Source organism: Corapipo altera, unplaced genomic scaffold, assembly GCF_003945725.1.
Source record: "Corapipo altera isolate COAL_440 unplaced genomic scaffold, ASM394572v1 23b, whole genome shotgun sequence".
Classification (NCBI taxonomy): Eukaryota; Metazoa; Chordata; class Aves; order Passeriformes; family Pipridae; genus Corapipo; species Corapipo altera.
Window position 1 is genome coordinate 7,477,087 of NW_020884885.1, and position 20,391 is coordinate 7,497,477.

The 20,391-nt window shown below is 40.3% G+C and overlaps 1 protein-coding gene across 5 annotated transcripts in view; it reads right to left on the reverse strand.

The window, feature by feature from the left end:
* The window catches only part of MAPKBP1 (mitogen-activated protein kinase binding protein 1), a 101,774-nt gene that overhangs the window by 13,657 nt on the left and 67,726 nt on the right, over nucleotides 1-20,391 (reverse strand). For 4 of the 5 annotated variants that reach the window (XM_027642458.1, XM_027642460.1, XM_027642456.1 and 1 more), the window contains 12 exons: nucleotides 19,891-19,961; nucleotides 19,320-19,441; nucleotides 18,342-18,417; nucleotides 15,694-15,805; nucleotides 15,059-15,122; nucleotides 11,895-12,020; nucleotides 5,206-5,354; nucleotides 4,450-4,499; nucleotides 3,669-3,905; nucleotides 2,579-2,748; nucleotides 858-1,003; nucleotides 291-461 (listed from right to left, as the gene is read on the reverse strand). In XM_027642458.1, the coding sequence (XP_027498259.1) occupies nucleotides 291-461; nucleotides 858-1,003; nucleotides 2,579-2,748; nucleotides 3,669-3,905; nucleotides 4,450-4,499; nucleotides 5,206-5,354; nucleotides 11,895-12,020; nucleotides 15,059-15,122; nucleotides 15,694-15,805; nucleotides 18,342-18,417; nucleotides 19,320-19,441; nucleotides 19,891-19,961 (1,494 nt within the window). The remainder of the gene's footprint in view (nucleotides 1-290; nucleotides 462-857; nucleotides 1,004-2,578; nucleotides 2,749-3,668; nucleotides 3,906-4,449; nucleotides 4,500-5,205; nucleotides 5,355-11,894; nucleotides 12,021-15,058; nucleotides 15,123-15,693; nucleotides 15,806-18,341; nucleotides 18,418-19,319; nucleotides 19,442-19,890; nucleotides 19,962-20,391) is intronic. The other variant, XM_027642461.1, reaches the window with a different exon arrangement.

Consider the following 20,391-nt stretch of genomic DNA (forward strand, 5'->3'; position numbering starts at 1 on the left):
AGGAAAAACTAGACTGGGAACAAGAGAACGGCTCTTCAGGATTCCAGGGACAACACGTAACCCAAATTGACACAGGCCCCACTCTCATCCACACAAACTTACACACAGACCGATGGAGTTAACAGATGTCACACTTCTTTAGGCCTCTCTACACTGTTCCCCATTTTTCCCCCCTCCTGTACATACACATCCATAAAAGCCCAGCAAAACTTGTAGCCTGGTTTGGTTCATACAGGGGAAAAAATTAAGAGTGACCTCACAAAGTCTCCCCACTGAGCAGAGAGATGTACCTTTCCCATCAGTGTTGCTCAGGGTCCCAAAATGCTCCTTGAGGAACTTTTCCTGATCAGGTATCTGGGGAATTTCTCCCTCCGGCATGCTAGCACCCACATCCTCCTCTCCTTCTTCTCCCTCCAGGTCTGAAACGCCGTCTACACTTAAGGGTTCAGTGCTTTCAGAATCTGGGAAAAGGCAAAAAGACTCCAATGCTGTAACAACTTAATCAGAGTAACATTAGTCAGGTTAAAAAAAAAGAAAAAAAAAATCAACGAAGATGCTAAATTGAACCTAGAATGTTAAAGTCAGTCAGCATTACGTGTAATAATTCTCTAGTCTACCAGCCTAGCCTATGGGATAATCAATACTAAACCTGCCTCCTTATCTAGCAAGGTAAAAGAAAGCCAAAGATGCACAAGGAAAGTGCACCAACTCCTACTTCTACAGTGGTTTCGCTCAGGTGTCTGTTCAAATGCGCCTGAATCTTTACAGCAGTACTAGTGTGACTATAGGAGTGTGGCCTCAGTTCACCTCATGAAGAGCTCACATATAAATACATTCATAATGTCTTTGCATCTTACCTTCATTTGGATGGTCTGGGCTGGACAGACGACTGCTGCTGTAATCTACAGAGCAAGCACTGTCCGGACTGTGCTTGTCTGGGCATCCATTACTGTGATAACCTCTACATAGCTTCCCATGGGGCAATGCTTTTACCTGGAACTCACTACAAGAGAGACAGGAAGATACAGCACTAGAAAGGATATTTGTTTTACACGTAAAGAAACACATTTTAACTTTAATAAGGCCTTACCTGTGTTAGTAACACCTTTGATTACAAATGTAAGGCTTTAAAGAGAAAAAGAAGTTGATTTCTCTCATTATAATACAGTATATTTTTTGCATTTCATTAAGCTTGGACAGTGAAGTCCCAAGGGGACTGTCTGACTTTCTGGGCGTTGTCAGTTCCTATGATTACCAGGCACCAGCACTGCATTGCCCTGGTTTGATTTCCACCACAGGTGAGGAACAAATGTAGAGATCTTAGTGATGAGAAAGGGACTAAAACCAGGCCTATACCTGCATGAGAGAAACTTCAGTTTGCCATAGATTTAAGCTCTAATACACTATTCTTTCCATGTTCATGACCTGCTTCTTTGGGCAACTTCTCTGATGCAAAATATAGAAGATTCTGGGTTAGATAAAGACTAATTTAGTGAAGAACACCATACAAAAATACAATCTCGTAGGACAGGGTTCCCAATTTCTGCTATGATTTCATGAATCTTTTTTTGTCAAATGTCACCAGCACTGTTCTTCTGCCTGATGCCTAAGGACTTCAGTTTTCCACTTTATGAAATACTTTGGTTTCAAATGTACCTCATTTCAAGGTAGGATGTAGAAGTCACCCAACAGCAACTACCCCTGACAGCTCACATGTACACTGAGATGTGTCCAGTCTGTATTCAACATCACTAGAGGGCCTCCCTTTTTTACATGATGGAGCAGCACATGGGTCTACTCTGTCCAAATGTTACCATAATAAAATTGAAAATGAAAAATAGAGAAACTAGGTGAAACCTAGCAGTTTCAACTGCAAAATCTTAGCATGCACTGTTGCATAAAATTCTGTCTAAAGCTATCAGCCCACTCTTTTTAACAGAACAGGAGAAGACAAAGGAAATTAAACAGCTATTAGCACCAGGTTAAGAGGGGAAGGGGAGAATAAAATTCAGGGAAGGAAAATAAAATGGAGCACAGAAAAATTGAATTACGTAAAATTAAAACAGAAGAAACAGCAGAGGAATAAAAAAGGTCTCCACTGTTTCCAGTGTCCTTTTCCATTCCATCTATATCATGCAAGCCATTCCATTTCCAATAGAAGAGTCATCACATACTACACTTGTTAAATTCTTTTCCAATTATCATAAATAAGTGTTCTGCCATTTCTCCTGGGCAGACATTTCACTGCTACATATGTGTCACTGTCAGGCGGTTTTCCAGCTTCCAAGTTCTCTCTTGCTTATTTCAATCCAGATAAGGGAGAAAGCAAAAAGGCTGCTCCCAAGTTGTTTATTCAACAAAAAAAAACTTGGAGGAGACTGCTAATGTGCAGTTTCCTTGAAGGAAAATTATTTTAATGGTGTCTTTTTAGTTTTATATTCCTTTAGCATCCGTCTGACATTAAACTCTCAAGTAAACATGCCTGACATCAATCAACTCATTCAAGTTACCACACGAGCTGCAAGAAAACCAGAACAGAAACATCTAAGCCATGCAGAGCAGAGAGCTTATTTTTAACCTGCTAGAGTCTGTGGGATGGATTTCATCTTGCTCAGGGTAGATTACACATTCCTCACTCTCTGAAGGTTCCAGCTCCTGAGAGAAAATCCCCTCTTCACAAGACACAAGCCGAATCACTTGGGGTCGTACACAAGACCCGTTATCTTGGGGAGGTATTGAGTGGCTAACCTGGTTTAATTAAAGAGAGAGAAGATTAGATATTTCCAGAGTTTTTCCTTAAGTCAGCCAGTGCTGTGCAGAGCTAGAAGGTATGCATTATGGCACAGGAATCTGAGATCAGAAAACACAGCACTCCTATGTGTTTTCTGTTCCTTATTTACTAAATTTATCAGACGACTGCTGTGCTTTCCTGTTTTGTCTCCTGTTTGCAATCCCCTAAGATTCCTTGGTAAAGTACTCTTCGACCACTCATCAGGAGCGTAAGCCATGTGACAGCATGTTCCTCCATTACCTTCTATAAACCGATCAGACATAATTCATAAAACTGGGCCACAGCTGAAAAAATTATTTACTACACACAACAAGCCCAATCCTTTTCTCAGCTGTGCAGTTATAAAGGAAGGAAAAACTCTAATTAAGTTAGGCACTGGGACAGACTGCTACTGGAAAACAGCCATTAGCTTTCTGAGGTATGAGCACACATTAGTTGCTGTGACCCATCAATACAAAGATTAAAAAGAATTTAGTAATCTAGCACAGCCCACATTTCAGTGGCTACTAGAGTCAAGAAACTGCTCCCCAGGAGAGAGAACTAACAGGTAATCAGGTACACATCTGTAATTCAGAGCTCAGCTTCTCAACTTGTTTTGGACACAAATAACCAAAACTAAAAGAAAACATGAGGTCTTCCTGTCATTGCACAGAAACTTGATCCCATACAGTCTCTGCTATAAGATGGAAGAATCACACATTCCAGGAATACTAACTACAAAAAGAGTTATCTAAACAGGTTTCTCAGAAGTCATTTAGAACACCTTTAATGATAAAAAGAATGGCATCAGTTGGTAATAAAGGTAGGTAATAACAAATAGATACAGGACAGATGCACTCAGAGTAGATTCATCTCCTCGGAGCACTACGGCCCTTACTTTGTTGATGTGCACAGGAAGGTCAGCGTGCTCTTCTCTGTCATCCCCATTGCTGTTTTGAGACAGCGAGTCTCGACTTGGAGAACGGGAAACAGAGAAGGACTCCAACTGACGCAAGTCAAGCATGGATTTCACAGTCATCTCTATGTTGCTGGTTGGTTGGGACCAGCGCCCGCGTTGTCGGGGCATCTTACTCATTGGAGCCTCTGAGCGCTGGATTGCCGCTATCTCTTTGGCCTGAAGGAAATTGAAAGACAGACAGTCTTAAGGACTGAGTTTTGCTGATGGAAAAACAGGAGAAAAAACCCACAAAACTCACAGAAAAACACAGTTATGACCATCTACATAAAAGCCCCAAAACCATCTGTGGGACAGCTTAAAATCCCACCGTTAATCATAAAGCATTAAGTAAAGATGATATTTCTGTTGCTGCTTCTTGCATAATTGAACGTATTTAAATGTCTTGCTCAGATCCAAGTATGTGAACAGCTTCAGGACCACATGAGATTCAGATCAAAAATGAAGAAGAAAAAACATAACATCTGATGGAAAGATACTGATGTAAAAATCCCAAGGGAAACTCTAGCTTCTAAACTCCCTTGTCTCCTAAACTAGGTTTTATTTTGCCATCCCCAGGTCATTTTTCAGAGAGAGGCTTCTCAATGGTTTCCCACCGCAGCTGCACCTTTCCCACCTGTGCAAATGCAGTTTTTAATCTCTGCAAATTTCTTTTTCAGTTTCTCTATGACAAGAAAAACAATTTGAAGGTTTAGTAACTCACCCTCCTCATTTCCCAATGGGAAAGGCTTCTTGAGAGGGTAAGGTCTGGATCTGGAAAGATAAAAACATATACAGCTAGTTGACATCCTTGGCCAGCAGTCCAGCTTTTGAATAACCTTCTACCTCATCTTTCCTCAAAGGCAGTATTCTTACACCTTTTGAACCACTGTCAGTACATGCTTTCCCACAGACTACCAAATCATTGTATCAAAATTTTTATGGAGACATACTACTTTATGTAAGATTTTTACTGACTCAGCAGACCCACTGCAGAACACTTGCCACAATGCAGTGCCCTCTCAAAGGCTTGGACCAATACACTGTAGCATCTGTGATAAAAATACATCAAATTAATAATGGTAATCTCCTACTGTAAGTTTTATTAGACACCTCTAGAATCCACTATGAGATCTCTTTTGGCTTCTACAGACATCCAATAGCTTGTAGACCCAAGCCCATGAAGCTAATTCAAAATTTGTTTGGCCAGTTGGAACTAGCAAGAAACTTGGCAATTTAACAACTGAACTTCTAGTTAGAGAACTAACTAGAACTCTGAACTAACTACCCCTCTTCAGATGCAGGAATGGGCAACTCCATTGTTATCTATCCCCATTGTTATCTATCCATCTGTTTCTGTTTTGGTCTTTCTCTTTCTGCTCATAACTTGTTATCTCTAAGCTAGCATCTCTCATCTTCTCCCCCTTCACATTCATGCCATTTTCCTCCATCTCTGCCCATGCTCCTCTCCCATTTATACCTGAGTCTCTCTCAGTGTTGCAGTTGGATTGAATATGGAAAGACTGCAGCCCACGTAACTCATCTTCATCATTCCCTTCATCTTCACCATCCTTGTCACTGTCTGATGAGAGTGCAGGCACAGAGGACAGGGCAGAGACGGACTCATGCCTGGAAGGCAGGAATTAGAAGGAGTATTATAGTCCATGACAAGAACTGCTTACCATTTCAACCCTTACACCAATTCTCCAGCTTATCTCCATCCACACTCAGCAGGCTGCCTCGACTCTCCCACACAGCCCGTGCTCTAGCACAACCCACATGAGAAGCAGGGCAAGCTAAATCCTGCACAAAGTTGTGTAGACCCTGCCACAGCAATCACCTCATATGTATGGAAGGATGACAGAAATCAATACAGAAGTAAACAAATCTGAGAAAGTCAAATGGAATGAAACTTGGCCTTCCATTTCAGCCTCTGCCAACTGATAAGGTCAAGATGATAGACTACATTTGAAAGGCAAATATTTTTCCTACCCTTAAGCATTTCCTCTCTGAAACTGTTTTACATATCAAAAATGTCAGACATAGACTTTCTTTGAAAGTAATTTTGTTTATGGCAAATTATCCCATAAAAGACAGGTTCATTTCAAGGATTGCACCAGGCAGAACCTGAAGGCACAGCCTACACACCATAAGAGCATCACACTGCCTATTTTAGTCTTCAAGCACAAGGATCATGCAAAACATATTTTGGGCACATCTTTGATTAAAGTAGATCAAGACAAGTTTTACCACACAGACCTAAAATGCACTCCTAGCACAGTAGTTTCCAATACCAATCAAGGACACTCACCAACACCAAACTTTATCCTCCCTCTCTTTTCTCCTCTTCCCCTTCCACCCCTCACCCCTCCAGTCCACAGAACCAAACAAACTAACCCCCTTTGGACAATAACTGAAGAAAGAAGAATCCTCAACAAATACATCTGAGTAGCACCCACTCCATAGCCTTGAGCTAGAGTGCCAAACTCATCATTAGTGACATTTACAGGATATCACTGGTGAGTGTTGAGTGCCAAGCATTATTCCTGAAACAAAAATAGCTCATCCACCAAATACAGAGCAGTCTGGCAAGGGACCATTCTCCTGCAGCTTACAGATAGCAGGCAGTATTGAAACATGGTAAGAAGCAGTTAAGATATTTTAATCTTTTCTCTTCCTGTGTAGTGGCAGAACATTAATTTCCATTTTATTAGGAGTGTCTGAGCAACAACTGTCCAACCATTTCAGATGAGCTTTGAGGTGTTCGGCAAGAAGAAGAGTGAAACTGATTGTAGCCTACAGAGTTCTCAAGTGAAACAGTTTCTTATTGGCCATCCTCATCTACTTTTGACATTTGTCAGTCTCTGTCTTTTCTACTGTCTCCTCATGTGCCCAGTTTATCACCCTTAGATTCTTGTGTCTAAGCAGGTGAATCCCAACAAAGTCCAAGCCCCAGAGTATGTTTGAGGTTATGTCATGTTTCATCCTATGACATATATTACTGTGATAGGCAATATTAACTTTGTATCGGTAACTTCAATTGCATCCTTCTGCTTGTTTTCATCACGGTTATTTGAGGAGTTTATTGAGATAGAAGGGTTAGATTATTAAACATTGTAACATCTAACTGGTTGAATACCTCACTATAATGAGGCTATATGGCAAGGCAATATTATGTGTTTGCTAAACTCCTTTGTGTACTGTCATCGGTGTAAACAGAGAAGGGAGGATTGCTATCCATGTGTATTGTTACAAATAGAAAGACGGCCCCTGTCCATCAGACTGTGACTGACAAAATTAGTAAGAGGAGAAAAGGTATGTTCCAGTATTCTTAAAGAAGTAGAGTAATAGAATGTAATACATATTTTGGAAGTCAGATGGGTGTTTTTTTTATACCTCACAGGAAGTGATAAACAAATTATGAAGTCACATGTGTTTGATACAAATGTAAGATTATCTTGCATTATCCCAGCAAAAATTCATACCCCTCTTCCACATCCTCCTTTTTTACAACTCAAGTATGCTTTTCAAACTCAGTCCTTTAACTTGAAGGAAGATGACTGCATGGGATTTTCAGAAGGACCTTAGGCCCACTAACTTGAAACTGAGATATTCCTGAAATGAAGCCTAGGTTTCCAGGGTCTTGAGTGTTTTAACTGTTGTTCTTGTCAAAGTCAGTTCCTCAATTCAGACTTCACTACTTTCTCCTTTCTTTCCTTGCCTTCCTGTTTGTACTTGGATTTTCTTCTAAGCCCCTCTGTTGCACACATCTCCTCAATACTCTTCCTCAATTCTTTTTCACGCTTAGATGGGAGTCAGAGTAATGTACAGTGAGTTTTCAAGCACCAGAGCTGTTTCCAAATAAGCACCATGAGGAAGCATTTTGAAAATGATGGAGTAAGACTTCTGGGGTTTGCTGAATTCCCACTGAGAGCAGGTTCAGCCAAACCTAAAGCATCATTATACCAGAATGAATGTTTCACAGTAGCTATTCCAGAATAGCATGTACAGTCATGTCCAATTCTCATTAACTGACTCACTTAAAGTGAGTTTTAATTGTCCTTGCTCATCTTCTTCTTTGCTAAGAAACTAACCTGTTCTAGTATAATAGAATCATTAAGGTTGGAAAAGACCTCCAAGATCATCAAGTCCAACTTTTGATTGAATACCACCATGCCCACTAAATCATATCACGAAGTGTCACGTCTAGTCATTTTTTTAACATTTCCAGGGATGGTGACTCCACCATTTCCCTGGGGATCCTGTTCCAATGCTTAACCACTCTTTCAGTGAAGAAATTTTTCCTAATGTCCAACATGAACTTCCCTTGGCACAACCTGAGGCAATTCCCCCTTGTCCTACCACTAGTTTCCTGGGAGAATAGACAAACTCCCACCTTGCTACAACCTGAATCTTTTTCTGTACAGGTCAGCAGAGCCAGTTGCCCTTCAGCTCCTAGTTTTTGAAGGGTCGGACAGTACAGGGTCAATGGCAGGGAAGGACCTTCAGTTAGAAAGTCTTCAGGACATATTTATAGATTCACAAGTGCCACATGTCCTTATGGAGTTCTAGTATTAAAACATGTGATAACAGGCACTGTATTCTTTTGTATGACCTGAATTGAATCCTGTTTTCTTTTCTTAAAACAAAACAGAGCAGACAAGAATGGCAACTATCCATTTAAAGAAGTATGTTTTCAGCACTCTCACTCTAATCTTGTGCTACTTAAATCCTCAGCTTTAGGGACATATTTATGAAACTGTAACATCCTATGTGGTAGGTATCCCTAGCAGATTGTGTCTCCTTACTTCCCCCTCAAATGCCTAAGGGTTTTAAAAAGAAAGTTACTCTGCTTTTTCCCACAGAAAGATCACAATGCTGCTATTTCAGAGTTTCCCTGGTGTTATAATTGCAGTAGTTCATCGCAGACTCAAGCACCATTTCTGATATGGCATCAAAAGCCACTCTGAGCCCTGGAAACAACACAGCTTTCCTGGACCCACTGAGAATCTGATAAGGAGTTCTTCTTTCCAAATATATCTGACAGCACACAGTACTTCTTCAGCATACATATATAATTTTTAGGCAATTTAATGTGGATAACATTTCTATCTCCTGCTATTCATAGTAGAGCTTCAAGAAAAGCAACAGAAATGTGATTTTTAAAATTAACATAAAAAAATATAAATGCTCAGTTGAAACATGACTATAAACCCTGCAAATATTCCATAGTAAAATCAATCTAAAACTTCCCTTCCAAAAATTTGAGACAAGCTTTTTTAAACTATAAATGCATACTTGGATCAAATTCAAAACCCTATTAAATGGCCTTTACATGATTCCTTTATTGAAAATATAAAAGCCTTTAACCAAAACGTACCAGCAAGATCAGCTGAGTATAAGTTCTATTATCCTCAACTATACTCCTCATGTTCAGAAAAAAGCACATATCTGCAATTACCACTAGAGGCAGAACTGAAAGGCTCTCAGGTGCACTGTGGAGAACTGTGGGTCATACAGGTCTGATCAGCTCCAAGATAATACAATGCCCCATAAAGGTGAGTCAGAGATATCATTCAGAGGAGAAACATTAGTCTCTCTAAAAGTTTTTGGAGGGACTGAAAATGTTGGGACTGTTCAGTTCAGAGAAGAGGTTGGATGAAGAGAGGTTATGATAAAGGTTTACAAAACCATGATCACTACTGATAGCTGGATGAAGAACAATAGTTCACCAAAGTTCACAATATTCAGAAGCAAAGGGCTTTCAGCAAAACTAGTAGGATGTGTTCTAACAGAGACAAAAAAGTCCTTCTTTCCACAGAGAGCAGTGAACTCCTGGAACTTGTCACAAAAGAAGGCTGCAGAGACAGACAGTATTACAAAGTTCAAAAAGAATTCATACAAACTCAGAGGACAAAGGGCCAAATACTAAAGGGAACAGGTAGAGGTGTTTGTCCTAACATCCCTGAGATAACAATTGAGCATGAAGCCAATAGACCACAAAGGTTCATACAGCAAGGCTCATGCAGTGTCTCACTAAATAGCATCTTCCATTGCCACTGTCACAGGCAGAATACTGGGCTTCATGGAGCACTGATTTGACCCAAAAAGTTATCTTCTGTGTATTTACACTCCCAGTGTTACTCACCTGGGTCAATTCTTGCCCTGACAGTTGCAACTGGACAAACAGCACTGTCCTGATTTGGAAATCTTCAGCTCCCACTGCCTCATCAGATCAGTTTTGTTACCCCAATATAATTTTGTTTATTCATCCTGTACATACACTCACATAGAACTATCAGAATTTGTTACATCCCCCACTGAATTCTAGTAATCTTGTTCTAGAGAAAATCTTGCAGAAAAATGACTTACTACCAGGCAGGGAGCTTTCCCATACTATTGTCAGTCTTTCGAGACAACAACTTTATACTACAAGTCACAACTCAACTCTCTACTGCAACCTACACAGACAGACTTTGGAAACACAACCAGAACAGATATAGGGCATCTAGAAAACCAATCTTACTCAAGTTCATTAGTTTTTCTTCTCCCACCTCAACAATGTTGGTCCAATAGGCTCTTCTTCCATCTTTAGTCCCAATCCAAAATGCTCGGGAGTTATGTCTTTGCTGATCTCCAGTGACCACAGCGGTCGATCAAAACTGAAAACAAGCTTTCAAAGCTGACAAGTAGATTCCAGGCTTGCAAAGAGGTTACCAAACAAGTTTAATAAACTTGCGGGCTTGGTGTGGCACTAGCACCGCCCTTCAGCAAGCATCTGTGATGGAAATAAGTATCACCTCACATGGAAGAGGACTGGGATTATCTGCCACAGGCTGAGCCTTGGTAGAGTGAGGCTGCAGCTGCTGGAATAATGGAGAGACTGCTATAAAAAGCACATTGCTTGACAGATGCAGAATTTTGGCTAGAAAAAAAGGCTTCCTGAGTTTTCCCAGCATCGTTACTGAAAACACTTATTAGACAAGACTCATTTCAAGAATGAGGAGATTAAGGCTCTCCAAAACAAAACTATGCAGACAGACTTGTTTCAACATTGCTTGCTCCCAAAGGGAGTGGGGAGGTCCTCGTGACACTCAACAACCAGTGTGGTAAATCCTCCAGTGCTTTGGGACTTTTATATCCAGTACTCAATTTGTAGTCATTTGGAGGAGGAAACTTGTGGAACATAGGAAAAAAAAAAATTAAAAAAGAAAAAACAAACAAAAAAACCCCAAACAAACAAACAAAAACAAACCAACAAAAACCAAAACACACCTGTGTTTATTCTTTTTTCCCCACTATGATCTCATATCAGCTTGGTCAGGACTCTCTTCTGCACTGCTTACAGTCAAACTAGTCTCAGCTACTTACAAACTACAGAGAAACTGAATACATTACACTAATAATCAAAAATCCCCTGTCACTCTTGTGCTGTTTAAAAACAGAAGCACCACTTTTTAAAGAAAGGTCACCAGATAAATTTAGATCTATTCAGCTTGTAGGCAGTAGGACTTTGTTTTTAGATACGTTGTTTACCAAGCAAAAAATAGTAATATGATATAGCTGCCAAGAGCTTTTCCCATTTAAATTATTTTTATATTTATTATTTATATTATAATTATTTTAGGTGAGTTTTTTCAAAGTCTCCAGAAAACAGTTAACAACTCTTAACAACAAACACTACAATTGTAAGGAGTCTTTCAGAATTACGATCAACATAGCAAACTCAAACAGCTCACAGGTATACTTCACAACTGACACCACAGAAAAGAGCCTTTAAATTGCATTCAGCTTAGATCCAAAGAACTTTATTCATGAAGGATCACAGCTTCCTTGGTGGGATGCCATGTACCATCCTCAGTATTCCTAGGTGAACTGCTTATTCAAGTTTCTAACCATATCATTAAACTAAATTAAGACAGAAGAGGCATTGTATATACAATTCAATCAGTGAAGCACACTAAATAAGTCTGTCTGGAAGATCACAGTCTGGTTTCTATATCCAAAGAAGGAGGGCACAAAACCCATGGCAAATCCAACAGAATTAGAGAACTTTTGGAAGACACTATCAGTGAAGACAGTAGAAACCTTACAGTTGAATTCCAGTGCCACACTGTTCACATCCCATCCTACAAAGCCAGCCACCTCTTCTCAGTCTGCTCTGCTCACCTCATGAGTCCAGTTGCCTTGCGAGGAGGAGACTTCTCTGCCTGCTTCCCTCTCTGTTTCATGTCAGACAGTCGCTGCCGCATGCTGATGGTCATCTCTGAGCTCAGACGCCAGATGAAGATACAGCTGAAAGAGGGAAAGGTGAGGCTGGGATTAAGTCTTGGTTTAGTTTATTGATACTAATTCCCTCTGCAGACACAAACAAGAGCCCTTCTGTCTGTGGCAGGGAGATACATGCAGAAACAGAAACTCAATCCCATCCCAAGCCTCATGACAAAAACCTGCCTGGCAAAGACTCCCTGTGAGCAAGAGCAACTGCAGAGGTATTTGCACAGACTCATCTCTGATCCTATACCTTTATTTGACTATCTGATCAGTTGCTGAAGGAAACACCATAACAGGATAAGTGGAGCCTACAGATGTCCCTTGCATCCTCTAACTGTGGCTAAGCTGCAGCATCTGATTGCAACTACCCCCACGGGCAAGGCCTTACTAATGCCCACCATCCCATAGAGTCTCCATAGTGTAACTGTTATGTGGCAGTACTTTTTGCAGTCAGGGTGCTCCTACTACTTTACTTGGACTCCCCCCAGAGCACTTCTGAGGAATTTATATGGCCACTAGCTAAGTTGGTTAGAGCATAGTGCTAATAACACCAAGGTCATGGATCCAAACCCCATATGGGCCATTCACTTAAGATCTGGACTTGATGATCCTTGTGGGTCCCTTCCAACTCAGAATATTCCGTGAAATTTAATTTAATTTGGTCAATGGATTTGAAAGCATTTAAGAAAGGGAAACAGTGTGGTCTCATTTCATTAATTTTTTCAGAAATTCAGCTTTTAAAAAAAATATATTCCTCATCACATTAGAGAATACTGTATCTCTTCTTCAGCTACTAAAAAGTAAAATAACCATCACTGCCTTTGAAATTTAACCTCAGTGCTAACTAATTCTTTTCATCTCAGTCATCTTTCCTGTCTAGTTGGGTGTACTTACGCTGATGTAGAAACAGAGCTGGTGCTTTTGCTATCACTTATAAAATCCTGCACTCTACTTTGAATCCAAGGAGGATTTAATCCACTTCTTCAAGACCCATCATTGCCTCCATACTCATGGGTATACTCCAATTCACAGAAGATTTTTCAATGAGTGACTTTTTCTTCTTTCTTGATAGTCCATAAAAATTAATTTGCTTTGCCATTTTGAACAATGACCACAAAATTTGGTCTCCCTTATATGAGCTAAATTTCAAAACGGTCAGGATCCTGAATGCCTGAATCTTCTCTATATTTTATCTCTCATGAGGAGACACTTCAAAAGGTGTCAAGTTCCATATCACACAAAAAGAAAACATAAACCCCTTTTTGCAGCCCGTGAAGATTTTAACGAAAAATTAAGAATTCCCTTCTTGCCCTCAGTGTCACGCTTTAGGAGCATCCCTCCCAGCTACTGAAATCACATAGATGCTTCCCACTGACAGGGAACACATTGTCGTCCTCCCATCTAAGCTTTTCATCCAGGAGAAAGGGGTGAGGCACTGGGTCTGGGAACTATGGTAACACTGGGCAAGCAGCTGCTTCCCCTCAAGCAACACGTCTCATGAAGTAACAGCCGTTAATCTGCGGCTGATAAACTACTGAAAAGGAGGACACAAAATTCCAAAAGCAAATCTGGCTTGTTCATTTATCCCACTCCCACAGCTATCCAACCTAGAGATAAACAGCAAACAACATGAACTTGTGAATACATTGGCATTCAACACAAACTCTAAAAAAACATGTTCCCACCTACCCCTTTTGCTGGGGTTTGCAGTGGGCGGGGGGGAGGGGGTGGGGGGGGTGTTTTGGTTCAGCTTTTTTCTTACCTTGCAGTACTTTTCTCTACATGAGTCTCACAGTCCTTGTGCCCTTTCTCATCTCAGCTTTTCCTTCTATTCTGTTTCATTCTTTGCACATGCTGCTTTGTGTAAACAGACTATTTTCCCTGTTCTCCTTTGAAAAACATGCCTTCTCATCTCCTTAAGCAAAGTTCCTCGTGAATTCTTTTCTCATTTCTCATCCACCTCCTCCACACCCTTAGTGAAGAAAATTACCTTTTTGCTCATGAAAACGTCAACAAGGGAATACTGCACCAAATCACAAGGATCACTGGAGACTTCCAACCTTCCATGTTTCTGGAATTTTTTGGAAGTCCACAACAAAAAGACTCTCTCTCCAGCAACTTTTTCCCTAACCTATTTACACACGTGAAAGGTAAAGATGAAAACTAAATTATTTATTTTTTTACTGAAAGACAGAAATAACTAACTGATGAGATTTAAGATGATATATTGTATGTTTTGTAACAACTTACCCTCCAAAACTCTCTTTCCAATTCAGTTGTGTTTTATTAATAAAAAAAGAAAAAGAGAGAGAATCTAGGTTGCTCTGGACTTGCAATAGCACTCCAGGAACCATCTTTCTCAAAGGAAAAATTTTATTCGGTTCAGCTGATTTAAACATTCATTGATTCCAGAAATAGTGGGTCCGCTCCTCTCTACAATCATCATGTTAGGCATATATTCTCCTTTTCCCCTTGGGCTCAGTCTGGTGATTACTCAAGCTTTTAGTGAACTGATTTAGTCCACTAAATCAGCAGAAAACTCATCTTGGGGGAGTGACCTAAATCAGCTGGATGAGGGGCCAGCTGCATCACTGCTGACTCAGGGGAGTGGCAAAGAGGACCCTACAGACAGGACCAAAAAGTGGGGACAAGCCTGTCCCTTTTGGTGCTAGACAGGCACTTTCACCTGGTGAAACTTGCAGGAGTACTGCAAGAAAAAGTTTTGGCACCACTGGTAAAAATAGCACAAGCTGCCTTACATTACAAACCTGAAGGCTGGTCAGGAAACTGGCCATATCTCTGTCCTTTCCAGCAGCAAATAGTACTTACACTCAGAAAAGTGAAGTACTTCACTGTGTGTCTCATTCCATGGAAGGATAATATAAGCTCTGTGAACTTTACCAACAGCACACATTTAAGGTTCAGAAAGCTCCGAGGTTTATTTGGAATGCATAAAACATCCTTCATTAAAAAAATAAAAATCTACTCTCCTTAAGGACACATTAAACCCAGTGTGAGATGGTTTGAGCCGATATCATAAACAAGCAAACACCTCTTACCTGTCACCAGAAACAGAGATCAGATGTTTGCAGTCATTACTGAATTTCATCCCGGTTACAATCTCTGTGTAAAATAAACCACAAGAAAAAAAAAATCTTCCCTGAATTATTCCAATGGACAGAAGAGATCATTAGCCAAATAGCCTATCTGTACTCAGTAATTCAAATTCTGATTAAAGCCAACACACTTCACAGATCAATATGCCCCAATTACCATAACCATTTAACCAAGAATCTAGGCTTGACATGGAAAGGATATCCCATGGCAAAATATACTTGAACTGAATTTTCTTTTTGCCTATGATAGAATAGTTCCTGCAAGGTATGAGCTGAGGTTATGTTATAATCAAACTCAGTATACTCTGAAAAAACACAGACTACTCTATAGCCTAATAGAAAAACTGTGTAAACAAATACATGGCTTGACGAGTGTGTGTGCTTGTGTGCAAAATGCAAAAGTTGAAATTGCAATGAAATAAGCTATTACAAGTAATTCTAGCTACAACCTACTCAAAAATACCAATCAGGTAAACTTTAGCGGTGAGAAACCTTCAGAAATCTTTGATTAGTATCAGACCCTAACTTTATAGTCATCAGCAGAAAAAAATGCATTTCCAGAAGTTAATGTGCCTTACCTGAATGTCCATACATGGTTGCAACACACTCGCCAGAATAGAAATCAAAGATAGACAGGTTCTTGTCAGAACAACTGGTTGCAATATAAAGACCAGAGGGATCCGTTTGCACCTGGTGTAGGAGACAAGAGGAACACAAAGACCTGGTGAGAAAGTACCTTCAAACCACATGAAAATGGTCCAGAATACCAAAGACAGTCATAGTAGTTAACAGAATAAAATGCAAGTAGCTCCCACAGGACTCCAATTGAATACTAGACTATCCAGCATCCCAGGACAAATCCCCAACCTGACTAAACTTATAAGACTATCTCCAATCTAATCAGAGACTACAGACACTTGCATTAAATGCCTTCATGACTGTGAAAACATCACCACCAATGGACAGACTTTTATCTCTCTCTTCTACCTTCTTTTAACCACTGAGGTCTTATTTTCTTCTACGTTAAGATCAAAACAAAACCATAAGAAACCCCAAACACACCCCAAAACATCCCTCCTCCAGCCACAAGAAAAAGAAAAAAAAAATCAGAGCTGACAGAGTTAAGTGAAATTTAAAAGATTCCAGTCTTGAGGAAGAAATCAAAAAAGAACTAAACACTGCCAAGAAACGGTCTTTGACAATGATACTGTGAAATCTTCAGCACTTGCAACTCCCACTTTTGGACTAGTTTGTTTGTTGTTTGCTTTTTCATATGCATCCACTGGTTGCTTTACCTCAGATCAAATATAAAATCCCCTCCAAATGCCTTACCAGGTCTAAAGCAGCACTATACAGCAAATACAGCTACTGTCACCAAATGTCCTGCTCTGTTCTTTACAGAATTTTAAGGAACTGAGAGTGAAAATGTCTGGTTTTTAAGGGAAACATGGTACTTAAAGAAAGGTTTTTGGTTTGGTGAGTTGTTGGGGTTTTTTCTTTAATTTTCATTTTGTTGCTGCATCTTTTGCTTCCAGTGTCACTGTTTGGGTTCTACTCATTAAACTGCAATGTATATTATGATCTCAGAAAAACAGACCAAAAAAATTTAAATTTCAGAGATAACCATAATCCCCTTGGTTACATAACTGTCTTAAAAATGAGCAAAGCAACATTAAAAAATAATTGAGATTCCCCACTTGAGGTACACATGAAAAAAAAAACCACAAAAAACCTTAAAGGTTGTTAAAAACAAAAAAATCCAGCTACCAGCCCATTTTATGTCTTTCTTAGACCAGAAACCATGATCAAGCACCTAAGTTTATCAGCAATGAAGTGTAGCATCAATTTTTCATTTTCATTACTCTGACTAATAAAAAACCTTGTAGGAATTATAATAGGCAAAGAGAAAGAGAACTTATCTTTCTCTGTAAAACAGAAGATAAGACACTGAACAAAATTATTTTCCCTTCCTTTTTGCCCAGTTATTGACACTCATCAATAATTTCAGCTGGAAAGGAACTACAATGATCACCTATTCCTGCCTGACTAATTCAGGGTTGACCAAATTAAAGCTTGTTATTAAGGGCAGTGACCAAGTGCATCTTCAACACTGACAGCTTGGGGCCTCAACCAAGTCTCTTAGGAAACCTGGTCCAGTGTTCGACCAAACTCTCGGTAAAGAAATGCTTCCTAATCTCCAGTCTAAACCTCCCCTGGTGCAGCTTTGAACCATTCCCACATGTCCTGTCACTGGATACCAGGGAGAAGATAACAGCACCTCCCTCTCCACATCCTCTCCTCATCCTCATCCTGAGATCACCCCTCAGCCCCTTCCTCTCCAAACTAGAGAAGCCCAAAGTCCTCAGCTGCCCCTCATAGGACTTTCCTTCCAGTCCCTAATAATAATACTGCTGACCTGTTCAGCTGAACAGAAGTATTTGGTTTAAAAAGTATGAAAAAAGTAAGGGAAAAAAGAAAAGAGAAGCAGTTTGTTTGGCAATTTAACTTGATATTTTGGTTGTGTAAATTGGTTCCCCCTTTAAAGACAAGAATGCAATTCTTCCACATCCCAATGTGCTGACATCACTCTTAACTCTGGATCTTGAACACACCTGATTTACCAGGGTAAGCCACCCCAAGGCCTGGATGCACTCAGCAGGTGGAAAATATGAACAGACTCTCTCTAAGCAGTTACCAGGCTTGTTCAGTACTCTAAGATCCATGCTTTTCAGGGCAGATGCCATTTAATTTTATCAACTCAAGGAGTTTCACTTGTATTTGCCCTCTGAAAACCACTTCACAAACACTGATCAGCAAGTATCTCCACCCTAAAAATCCTAACAAAAACAGTCAAGAAATCCAGAATGAGTTCTCTGGAGCAGAAAGTAAAGGATTAAATTAAATGGATTAAATTATCTCCTGACAGATACTGGTGCAGTTCTACTTGTTTTTACATCATGGGCCAGTGATTTACTGCAGAAACAGGAAAGAGAGAAAAATCATACATCATCTTCAGGATTTATTGACTCTTTTCCTGTTTTAGGCTGATGGAACCCAAATTACCAGTCCTTAAGGATGGAGATGGGAGGAAGCAGCAACAGGGCAAAGGACAGAGTATGGAGCAAGCAAAAAAAAATTTACTGTGTTCAGATTCATTTTCTTGGCCCTCAGCTGCATTCACAAAAGCTGAAAAAGTAAAAAAGGAAGAAAAAGGAAAACAGCTTACTTTGATAAGAGTGCCATCTTCACCTTGGGATCCCTTGTAAAGCTTCTTCTGCTTCCCACTGCTTATGTTGAAAACCCTGAGGGGATGCCAGAAGATAAAATGGTTCAGTTTGCCCAGGTGCTGTTCTGGGGCTCTTTGTCACCAGGATCCTTTTCTATCTCTGTTCCTCATTCCACATAAAATACATGAAACAGGGCCACAGGAAGTGGGGAAATGATCTCCATGAAGTATAACCATCAATCATTTATTATGGTTCAAGAAACAACCTCAAAAGTAATGTAGAGGCAGATTATCTGAATTAAATTTGAGGCTTTATTATCAAGCCTCAGTCCTCCCTGAAGTAAAAATACCTGTGGCAGTTCCATACTAAAGGAAAGGATTAAGAGAGCAAGACACTTTATTTACGTTAGAATACTAAACCAGTAGTGATATTTAGCTATGACCAAAACTCTCAACATCTCATCCAGCTGCAACAGCAAAAGACAAAACTACAGAAAAACTCCTTTGCTTACAAGCAAGACAGATTGGAGAAACGGATAAAAAGGAAGCAGAGAATGGACTCCACTTGTACAAAGACAGTAACACCTAGTTCAGTTTTAGATTCCCACAGTCCCAGCTATTCCACAGGACCTCACAGCTTCTCACTAGACATATCTTCAAAACCAAAAACTACCACAGTGCAGAGGTTCTTGCCCGAAAGCTCAGTGATGTGCCAAGAAAGGCACACTTGCTCTCCCAGGAGAAGAGTTTTGCTCTGCAGAGAAACCCAGTGAGAAGCCAAGAGTCCCAAGGGCATTTGCATATATCCACAGCTTTTTATTAGTGAGGGGATAGGCAGAGTTCAACCTTACAGCGTGAGGTGAGGCCTCAGATCGGTCTGAAAACGCTGTATTAAAGAACCTAGAGGAACAATGATGAAAATGGGGCCACTTCATTTAGGACTGCAAACAATATTTTCAAGATGAGAAGTAAACTAACCTGATGTTACGATCCTGGCATCCAATAGCTGCATATTTCCAGCTGGGGTCCACATCCATGTCATAGAGAGTGGTCTTCCTAACAATGTGATGTGTTCGGGTAAACTGAACCCCTTCTCCTGTCTAAACATGTGGGCAAAGACCGTGTCAAAATCAAAGAGTTAACCCATTATTAAACACAAATAAATACAGATGAGTCTTCTTACACAGCTAGCACAAAACAACCCTTCCCAGGGAGCTGCTGGGAGCAGCTGGGATTGGAGGCACAATTAACTCCTCCCTCCAGCCCATACTCTTTCACCACTCCTCACAATAGCTCTGGCAGCAAAAGAAAAGCAGATATCCTAACTGATCTCTACTTTGCATCTTGCTGTGAAAGGCTGGGCCAGAACAAGCTGCATACTTCACAGAACTAGTTCTCCAAATGTAATCTCTTGTATCGAGTCAGTGGGAGACAACTGAGGCTGAAATAGCAACAAGCTCATAAAGAAACTCTGATATCATTCTCTGAAGTAGCTCCTTTGTGCAGAGATTATGAATTAAAAGCACACAAAAAGCTGTGATAAGGTTACCTTCTGCGCAGTGCGGAAATAGATGCTCTTGTCTGCCCCACAGCTTATCATTCGCACTTTCCCATCATTGGCTGGAACAAAAAAGCAGGAGACAAAAGATAAACACAGATTCAAGGTGGAGGAAATGTTTCAATTCATACCACTCCTCATGTATTCTAGTCCTAATTAGCTAAGCCTGACTGCTCTGTAAGCAGCAAAACAGAAACCCTGTCTCAGGGACAGCATTTGTTGTTAATGCTCAGAGTGCATGTGGCCCTAATACAGCTTTATAGAACAGATTAGGATGTAATTCTGTCTTCTCCCTCACCAGTATGCTCATGTGCTGACTCTCTCTGTGCCACAGCATTCCACGGCAATATGGCACATTCACACTTGGTATGAGCTGAAAACAGGCAACAGGCACTTTTCAGACCTCAGAGTTGGTCACTTGTTTCTTGCAGCCCTTTCTTACTGCAGGGTCAGGCTTTCCTTCTTCCCTTAGCAATCTTCTGTAACCAATCT